Here is a 10,590-nt window from a genome sequence, read left to right as displayed (position 1 = left end):
ATGTATAATGGTGCATCACGGTGTGTGGCATATGTATAATGGAGTATCACGGTGTGTGGCATATGTATAATGGTGCATCACGGTGTGGCATATGTATAATGGAGTATCACGGTGTGGCATATGTATAATGGTGCATCACAGTGTGGGGCATTTGTATAACGGAGTATCACGTTGTTGGGCATATGTATAATGGGCATCGTGTGTGTGTGTGTGTGTGTGTGTGTGGCATATGTATAATGGAGCATCACGCTGTGGGGCATTTGTATAATGGAGCTTCACATTGTGGCATATGCATAATGGAGCATCACGGTGTGGGGCATTTGTATAATGGAGCATCACGGTGCGGGGCATTTGTATAATGGTGCATCACGGTGCGGGGCATATTTATAATGGGTATCACGGACTGCACTATTGTGGTCATGTGTATCTGGCACTGCACTATTGAGGGCATATGTGTATCACACCCCCATTTTCCATGGCCGCACCCCATGTGGCTACAGCTGACTATGCCCCCATAGCGGCAGATATGGGATATTATGCAGATTTTTAATTTTTTTATTACTTTAGTAGCTCTTCGGGCGGTTTATTTTGTCGCGAGTAGCTCCCGACCCAAAAAAGGTTGGAGACCACTGAGTTAGGAGATGGTATGCCGGCACCTTATCTCCATTCACTTTATCTCTCTCCAATGCTTAGTACAGAGACTACAATGTCATAGATAGTCAAGATCCCCTCCAACCCGTAATTCTGTTTAATTTTGACCTTTAAAAATGCAATAAAAAAACTACATTTCTACAACTTTTTATTATTAACATTTGTAACCATGTGTTAGGCTTTTGGAGAGGGCTGTGAACATTAATTATTGACTATATACATGAAATATCATAGTACTTTTACACCACAAGAGATGTCAATAATCTAGACCCATCAAGCTCTCCTCCTTAAATTTTGGCACCTATACAAAATTGAATTCATGTCAATCATTATTCATAACACAACCATTTAATTTACTTATACCCCGTTCTCATTGCCTAAAAAACCCGGGTATTTGGCAGGGCGAGCGGTAATTTCCTGTGTCGTGTCTCAGTGTGAACGCGTCCTTTTGAAATTCCCGGGTGTTATGCCCCGGGAATTACACACAGGTTTTTTGCAGGGTTTTTCCTGGGTAAAACACGGGTGTACTTCAGTCTGAACAGCGCAGACACGGGTTTTTCAAACATGATGGAAAAAAAGAAGCTCATTGGCGGATGTGATCAGGTGACGTGACGTCCATTTCATGCTGCGTCTGACGTCCATATGCTGCGTCGAGGAGAGCAGACATGTCGCACTGGAGGGATGAGGAAGTGCTCGAGCTGCTAGCAGTGAGAGGAGAGGAGGAGATAAAAAAGCAAGTGACCGGCACAGTGAAGGACTCCGTTGTTTACTACAACATCGCCAAAATCCTGTCTGCCCGTGGCATCGTCAAAACGCAGCAACAGGTAGTGAATAAACTCAAAGCCCTGCGGAAGCAGTATGCTAAGGTCCATGACCTAAACAGGAGGAAGAGTGGTGGTGCCCGTATGGACTGGCCATTTTATGACCAGTGTAATGTCATCTTTGGGAACTCTGCACTGGCTAATCCCATATCACTGTCCTCCTCCAGCAGTTTTGCTGGCAGTGCAGCAAGTGTCTGTGAAGAAAACGCAGTAGCAGCAGCAGCGTCACCCATTGACCTTGAGGCCACAGACAGTGAAATGGATTCCCGCTCTGTCCATGGTGAAGCCCAATGTGAAGTTCTGGATTCATCATTTAACTCCCACAATTCAGCTGTAGGCCCCACGGCATTCTCTTCACCTGTGCAGCATCCGCCATCACCTTTGCAGCGACCACCATCAACGCCTGCATCATCACTACCTGCTGAAGGAAGTCCAGCCTTTGAAGCATTGCCACAGAGTGCACGTCCAAAGTTGCGGACCAACAGTAAGTTTATAACTTTTTACACACACCATTATTACACAGTACTATATTTTTGTTTATTAAAGAAATATGTCGCAGCATGTAGCAAGAGTGCAGGAGGGAAAAGGCCTCAAGCATGCATGTGCCAACACTGCTTTTTTATTTAAGTATTTTTGAAATTTAACATCCACATGCATCTGTGCAGAGGGGATCTGATTCAGGCCTGTCAGCAACATTGCTAACACGTCTGAATGAGAAGTTAAGGTTTTACTGATATCTAGCCTTCAGCACAGATGGTTTTCCAAGTGCATGGGCACCAACAATGTCTTTTGGGTAGAAGGAGAAGTAACATTATTATAGTCTTGTATAGTAATGTGTTGTTTGTTTTTCCCATAGTTTATAATGTGCCACTGAGAAGAAAGAGGTCCACTAAGATGGAACAAGCCACAAAAGCAATGACCACCGTAATGCTTGAACACCTGAAGGAAATGGATAATTCGATGCAAGTTCATGAAGATGCTCGTCTGCAGCGATTTATGGACAATGAGCGTGACCTACAGAACACGTTCATTACTGCCATTGTTGGTATGCATGAGCGTATCAATCGAGAGAACCGAGATACGCAGATGGAGTTCCTTAATAGTCTATTTAGGGCACAAGGCCATGCACTGCCCCAGCCACCACACAATAATTTTCAGTATGGTTATCCAATGTATAGCGCAGGCCAACCAAATTTTGTAGGCCCAAACCAGGGGAACATGGTGCCATACAGCACACCTCACCCACCACCAATGTCACACCTTTTCCCTGAGTATGCTGCTGGGACTCCTCAGCCTCAAGCAAATGACCTCCATTTCCCTGAGCGTACAGCAGGTCCACCTCAGCCTCCCCCAGTTCCACCGCACTCCTCAGAGTATGCGTCTGGGACACCACAGCCTCCAGCAAATCCTCGACATTTCCAAGAGCGTACAGCTGGTGCACCTCAGCCTCCACCAGTTCCTCCGCAGTGCCCCGAGTATGCTGCTGGGACACCTCAGCCTCCAGCAAATCACTGCCATTTCCCTGAGCGTACACCGGGTGCAACTCAGCCTCCCACAGTTCCACCACACTGCCTTGATTATGCGGCTGGTCCACATAGTCATGCGGAGAATCGAACGGCTCCAAGAAAGGAAAACCCCCGCTACCATGTGCTGTAGAGGTGTTTATTGACTTTTTGTTTATTTGTCTGCCCACCCGGCCTGTACAGAAGTTATGTAAGGCATTTGGGTATTGTCATTACAGTTTTATTATATTTTTCTATGTGCATTTTTGGTACACTTTATGCTATTTAACTAAAAAAATATATGTTGTACATATGAATAAAATATGTACAAACAAACAGAAATGTTTTTGAAGTTTATTGAAAATTAAAAACTATAGTACACTAGTGGGTTAAAGCAAATATGTTATTGGTAATGGTGTTGCGAATGTCTTCTGCACATGTGTTTGTCCCCTCACACATACTGAAAGGTCCCACGTGACATGCGAAAATGCTCCATCCACTGGTCATCCTCATAACCCTCCACTGTAGACCAAAATACCTCGCCATGAGAGCAGTCTCTGGTCCACATTCGCCGGGTACTGGATGTGCTGAACCTCAATATGGAGGTAACGCTGGAGGTGATGAAAGCTCTTCTCCTACGCACATAATGAAGGCGAGCACTGTCTCTCTCAGCAAGAAATTGCGCTCTCCTCCTCTTCAAAGTGCATTGTGCAAGGTAGCACAATGTAAGCAGCTGCAGCAAGCTCTCATTTGCTGCATGAAACAGCAAAATGGTGCAAAACAAAAGCATCTCATCAGCCATGATTCCAGCAATGCAGTGTGCTTGGAAAAAACAGGCCACTTTATATGACATCATCCTCAGCCAGCCAATAACAGCTGCTTTCTAAAACAGCCAATCACAGCTACTTTTTCAACAGCCAATCAAAGCTGCTTTTATATTCACACACTTGTTGGCAGGGCAGACCAGGGGAAGCAGTGTGAACGCGTCATACACAGGAATTTCCCGGGTTTAAGGTGCTGTATAACGGGGTAGAAAAGTATCCATTCTCTGTGCCCCGCCAAAAACCCGGCAAGAAAAACCCGGGATTTTGCAGGGGCGGCAATGAGAACATGGTATTAATGATGGGACCCCTGGACTTCCTTTATTCAGGTAAAACCCTAGATTACTTAATTACTGTATTTGCCTTTTTTTACTAGCCACTTGCATCTGGGCGCTGTCATTGTGTATAAAGCTGGCGGCGGCCGGCGGGGTCCCTGGAGTGAATAGAAAATATCTAGCGCTATGCGCGCGGCGGCGCGGGAAGCGCTAGTTATTTTCTATTCACTACAGGGACCCCGCCGTCAGCTTTATACACAATGACAGCGCCGCAGGTACCCCCTCGGCACGGACACCCCTGCCCACTCCAGCACTGCAGGGACGCCGGCGCCGCAAGATTTTTACACAGTTCACTAACCCTCCATGCTGGGGGTGAGGGGCAAACTCCAGGTGCCGGCGCCCTAGACAAATGCCTAGAGCTGCCTAGTGGTGGCGCCGGCCCTGTGTCCGATTCTTAGCGGTATGCTCCACTTCCCCACTACGGTTGTCTTAGAATGTATGTGTTCTTACCCCATAAATTTCCAGAACCATATATTGGCAACTTTCTGTAAAGGGGTTTTGTATGGGGAAGAATTAATCTCCCCTTCTTTGGAATGCAGATATGGTAGATGTATTAAAAATCAATACCAGTGGCATAGCTACATATGTGGATGACCCCGCGGAAGCTTGGGGGAGCAGCGCCAGCGGGGTCTGGGGTGGGCGCAGCTGGCTGAACTGACAGGCGACCCAGGCAGCAGTGAGCGCTCAGCTGGTCCCGCCCTGTACATATCTAATGAGCGGGAGACACAGTGCAGTGCATATTGAATGAGCGGATCCCCGCCCCGTGCATATGTAATGAGCAGATCCCGCTCATTACATGTGCACGGGACCCGCTCACTCAATATGCACATCGCTGGGTCCCCGCTCATTAGATATGCACGGAGCAGGACCAGCTCAGCACTCACTGCTGCCTGAGTTGCCTGTCAGCTCAGCCAGCGGCGCCCGTAGTCCATCGCCTCGCCCCATTCTAGCTAAGCCACCGATCAATATATTGTATCCAAATGCTTATATCTGGTATATATATAAGATATAAGCTTTTGGATACAAAGTATTGATTTTCAGTACAACTACCATATCTGCATTCCAAAGAAGGGGCGATTGGTTCTTACAGAAAGGTGCCAATATATGGTTCTGGACATTTATGATGTAAGAACACATAAATTCTAAGACAACCATAGTGGGGAAGTGGAGCAAACCGCTAAGAATCGGACACCACTGTATGCATATACTAATCATCAGAAAAAAATTATTTTAAGTTTGTTTAAATGTCTTTTTTAATGTATATTTTATGAAGATTTTGATTTGAGATATGAATTTATTAATAATAAAAGATGTATAATCTTTCACCTCAGTGCTCTCTCTTAATTGTTTTTCCAGTTATCTGGGAGCTGCAAGGTACTAGAGGGATAATTCCATCTAATTAATCTAGACAATATATTTATATTTACATTTAAAATATATAAACTGTTTTTATAAGTTGCGCCTGATTTATTTGAGTATTTTCCTTGCATAGTGCCTGTCCGCTACCATTGCCTATTACCATTGTAATATATGGAAAACATTTGTATCATACTTGTATGCAGGGAAGACTCCAGATGAGGAGCTGCAGCACAGTTTAAATTTCAAATAGGGGGGGCACAGCCAATGCCACCAACTGCCATTCCAAACTGACTTACTGGTAGTAGGTGTGGCTCCCCTATTTCAATTTTGGACTGCATTATGCTTGTATCACATACTGTTTTGCATCTATCAGTTCTAATGTTCTAATATTTTTGGTGGTTTTGTTTACACTTGTGTCTGGATGTACTGTTTTCATCTTCTGTATTTTTTTTTTTTATATTTTACTGTATGTGGGACTGTACCTGCCCATAAATCTATTCTTAAAACAAATCTAAATACTTTGGGAGGATGAATGTATGGTTATTAAGCCTTCTGATACTTATGGTCATTTTCGCTGTTATGGATTAATTGTGTATATTGAACCATTCTGTGACTGGAGAAATATACAATCTAACCATATATCCTGTGATATGTTTGTCTATTATAGGTCATTTCGTATTGGTATACATAGTAAGTTTTATGTTTTTATTGTCTTGACTTTAAGCGTTTGTGCACTGTGGCGCTCCCCCTGTATATTTTTTATTTAAAAGCATTTTGGGGAGTTTCAAAAAACGAACAATGGCCAATGGCAAATGGTGCTGGACTCAGTTTTATTTATTTATTATTTACAGTTTCTTATATAGCGCAGCATATTCCGTTGCGCTTAACAATTGGAAACAACAGTGATTAAACAAACTGGGTATATACAAAAGGACATGGAGGTAGGTGGGCCCTGCTCGCAAGCTTACAATCTATAGGGAAAATAGGAGGGCTACATAAGGATAGAATTCCATAGCATGGCAGTCCCACCAGATTACAAGTTGGTTCTGATGGGATGCAATTAGATATAAATTCTACTGGAGGTTGTGTGGGGGGTTCCTGAATATGATAAGCTTGCCTGAAGTGTTGAGTTTTCAGGGAACGCTTTAAAGTTTTGAGGCTAGAGGAGAGTCTTAGTGTGCGTGGAAGGGCATTCCATAGGGTGGATGTTGATTGACAAAAATCCTGCAAGTGTTAAGGCCCAAACACACTGAGCGACTTTGAGCTGAAAGTCGCTCAAAACAGCAGGTTTGAGCGGCTTTCAGCTCAAAGCCGCCCAGTGTGAATGCCCCAGCGATGAGTGGTGAGCGCTACTGCGCGCTCCCGCAACATCGCCGGGAAAGCCGTTCATCTGCTGGTTATACCAGCAGATGATCGGCTTTCAGGACTGCTTTGCATAGCGCTCCGCTATGCAATGCCGTCCTCCCCCCTCCGTCGGCGCCGGGCAGGGGGAAAGCCGCTCAGTGTGTATGCACTGAGGGTCTTTCCCTGCAGAGATGACAGCGGTCATCGCTGTCCATACACGCTGGGCATAGTAGCCCAGTGTGTATGGACCTTAAGTGGGAGCAAGTAATGAGTGTGGATGAGAGGCGCAGATCTTGTGCAGAGCGGAGATGAACACCATACTCACACAACCAATCACTGTGGTCCTTTTATAAACGTGTCTTTATAGAAGTGGTCCTTCTAATCATTTCCCAATATGTCCCCCTCGATCATGGAAGTGTGGAGCATAAATGAAAGTATTGAGAAGGTCCACTCAGTGTAAAAATGTTTAATAAAAAAAGAACATAAAATACAGAAACAGAAAGCACCTGGGGGCTGCAATAATGGCCACTTACCGCTAACCCAGATGTCTCACAGTCAATAGATGTCAGTCAATCACTCCTTACCAACATATTTTGACAGATACCACTGCCTCTTTCAAGGCCGTGGAGTGACTGTTTTCTGGAACAAATGTAATACCATTCCAGTGAATTACTTCCTGGTCAGTCTCAGGGACCACTTTCGGTTTTGTATAATGATTTAAAAAAAAGAGGAAAAATTGAAAGAGGCTGCAAAAAATTGCTTTTAATAATCAGTATTGTTGGCAGGAGGGCCATATTGCAGCCATGGATCGACGTGGCGTCCCCAACATTACAACTCTTTTGGGACAAACGGCTCCATGTTTTTACTATGGATTGGGCGGAGTGTCTGCTGGAGAGGGAGAGAAGCTCAGAAAACCTTTTTGCGGTATGGAAAAGTTATATATCCACGTTACCCTTGTCTCTAATGCAAAAAATACATAATTCAATTAAACTAACCCAATGGTATATTGTTCGTGAACTCTCAGGCGACCCTACTGTGAACATCTATGCCTGAGACCTTGATTAGTGGTGCAATGTCATGATCTGAAAGTACTCCTCTTTTTATTAAGCATTAGTAGAATACAGTATATAATATATTGTCTGAAATGGCTTGTATTTGAAACTGTACACATTGACCATGTTATTTCAATTGTCTGTTAATAACAAATGTACAAGACTGTATTGTATGGTGTTTCTATAAAATGTTATTGAAAAAAAAAAAGTGGAAAAACATTTAATTGGTAATGCCAAGATGCATGATATCAAACTAGTTCCTAACTTATTACCCATTACCCGGGCAGCTAGTAGTCCTAACGTAAAAAGCGCCATTTGCCATTGTCCGTTGTATATATTTATGGGGAGTTTGTTTGGGGAGCTGCGATCTGAAGATTTTGGAGGATGCCAGTGCTAATATTCTTTCCACTGATGTTGATAAAAGAAAAGGAAATTTGTTTCACTAACTTATAAATTAGCGGGCAAAAATGTAAATGTTTCCATTTATTAACAGTATTATTTCATAATGATAGTTTAAGGTACAATAATATTCAATATTTATTTGAGTAAGGAAAAAAATATGAGGGCAGTATGCAGGGCCGGTGCTAGGCACCAGAGCGCCGCAGGCGGGGGGAGGGGGGTCGCCCCGGCATTCACCTGTGTTGCTCCACGTGGGGGGGGGTAGTGCCTTGCGATGCGGCGCTGGCCTTGCGGCACGGTGCCGTGACGCTCCAGGGGAGGCTTGCCAGGTGATTCGGTGGGCTCCAGGGGATGTGGGGGAGGTGTGGCTGCAACCAACCCTGCTCACCTCCATCCAGGGGTGGGAGGCAGCTCCAAACTGCCGCCCTCCAGTGGCCGGCGCCCTAGGCAAATGCTTAAGGCTGCCTAGTGGTGGCACCAGCCCTGGCAGTATGTATTATTTTATGACGTGGGATCTATATCTACAGCCATAAAGTTATCAATGTTGCCTTTTAGTAAAAAGTCATTTTTTGGAGAACATTGTCATGAAAATTGTTGGATTTATGAAACCTCATATCAAAAACGGGACAGATCTATAGTATAACAGAAGCATGATTTACTGCATGAAGTGTTTCTGAATAATATCTATACAGTACATATAACCATCTTATGAATTCCCCAAATCTGTCTCATATGTAGAACCAACCTCTTGTGCATAACGTCAATGTTATTACAGAGTTCAGTCACTAGTTAATTCATTTTTCTGTGTTGCCTAAATAATCTATTTCTGGGTCACACTCCATACACACATACAAAACAGACTATGGCAAAGTACTGCAATGTGGAGACATTCAGATGTAAAATTGTCTATTAGTACTGGGTGATTGTGCTGCCATCGCATAGTCCATGAAGTACAATTTCTTCACGAATAATTACTATTAAACTTAAAAGCAATGTTGACTTTAGTTGCAGTCTTGCCATGACTAGGGGTGACCCTGGCTAAAAGAGATGTGAGGTGGCACTGGCTCTCTCCCCAGTGTCAAGCACACAGCTGCAGTATCTGCCCTCCCCCTGCCTAATGTTGCCTAATATTCCCACCTTGGATCTTCCTCTGGTCTTATTGTGACACTAGGATCATTGTTTACCAGATTGCAAAGGTTCTTGGTGGGCCGTATGATAACGTGACCCAGCAATGTTGGCCTGGGGTCAGGAGGATGGGAAAGTAACGAAAGAGAAAATAAGTGAGGATATGTGCAAATATAATTGGATAAGAAAGGTGTACAGTATGAAGGTTATGTGGGCAGTTCTGGAATTTAATGAGATTGCCTGAAGAGGTGAGTTTTCAGGGAATGTTTGAAGAATTGTAGACTATAGTCTTATTGTGCGTAGTGGAGCGTTTATGAGGACCTGTAGCTAAGCAGTTTGAATTGACTTCTTGAGAGATGCCCTGAAAGAGTAGCACCAGCAGGTAGCACAAGCAGACTCTGTGGCACTGCGGGCCTCAAATGCATCCAAATGTTTTTGGGTGTTTAAGAAAGTATGAACAACAGAGCAAAAGTGGTAAATGACAGGGCTGGAGCAGGGCTTTATATAGCCCTGTGCCATCTCTGATCCTTAACCTCTGACATCATACCTAAGGTTCGGGGTTACTAACAGTAGAAAGTAGGGCTCTGTCCATAAGAAGCTCTAGACAGCTCTGTGGGCTGCCCTATATGCTCCTATAGCATCCCCTGGAATGTCATGGCGGCTCTGCAGTAGTGCTACTGGCTGCAGTGTGCCATTCCAGGAACCCTGCAAGCCAAATGCAGGTGCTTTGTATATGAGTCCCAATAGGCAGGGCTACATGGTCCTACTTGCACTGATCGCACATTTCTGGTTATTTGGTAACCCACATGCACCCTTATCATATATACTGATGAACAACACACCATTACTTAACATTCGTTTTGTCTTACATCAGGGCATATATACTTGCATGAGAGATGCCAAGTGGGTTTAACGTTTATTTTAACTCAGCCACAATGGACTACAAATACCAAGGCATAAATTAAATATAATGACATGAATTACAAAGTTTGTGTATAGGGAAAATTATCATACAAAGATGTATTTTTATTCTGAGATCGTAATTTAAATATGTATTGTTAGGAGCTGCACGGGCAGCGCCTCCGCTCGCCCGGCAGTCTCCTCTAATGCCGTCCCGGCGGTTGCCGGGTTACCTAGACGCCGTCGCGTCACCAGCCGGGAGCTTACGGCGGACGGTGACG

At 44.2% G+C, this 10,590-nt stretch overlaps 1 protein-coding gene across 1 annotated transcript; it reads left to right on the top strand.

Moving 5' to 3' along the window:
* The first annotated feature begins 1,174 nt into the window (after positions 1-1,174).
* Positions 1,175-3,419, top strand: LOC146057940 (uncharacterized). The gene is made up of 2 exons (XM_083169800.1): positions 1,175-1,956; positions 2,329-3,419. Exons 1-2 carry the CDS (start codon positions 1,317-1,319, stop codon positions 3,126-3,128), a joined length of 1,440 nt encoding a protein of 479 aa, XP_083025926.1. The 5' UTR covers positions 1,175-1,316; the 3' UTR covers positions 3,129-3,419.
* The last annotated feature ends 7,171 nt before the right edge of the window (positions 3,420-10,590 follow it).

The sequence above is a fragment of the Crinia signifera genome, chromosome 2, assembly GCF_055691185.1.
Source record: "Crinia signifera chromosome 2, ASM5569118v1, whole genome shotgun sequence".
NCBI lineage: Eukaryota > Metazoa > Chordata > Amphibia > Anura > Myobatrachidae > Crinia > Crinia signifera.
Note: the sequence above shows the minus strand (reverse complement) of the source record. Positions and strands in the feature narration are given on the sequence as shown.

Excerpts from the sequence above, each read along its gene's own strand:
- LOC146057940 (XM_083169800.1), top strand. The coding sequence starts at position 1,317 with ATGTCGCACTGGAGGGATGAGGAAGTGCTCGAGCTGCTAGCAGTGAGA. Across the intron at positions 1,957-2,328 it reads TCCAAAGTTGCGGACCAACA|TTTATAATGTGCCACTGAGA; the intron begins GTAAGTTTATAA and ends TTTTTCCCATAG.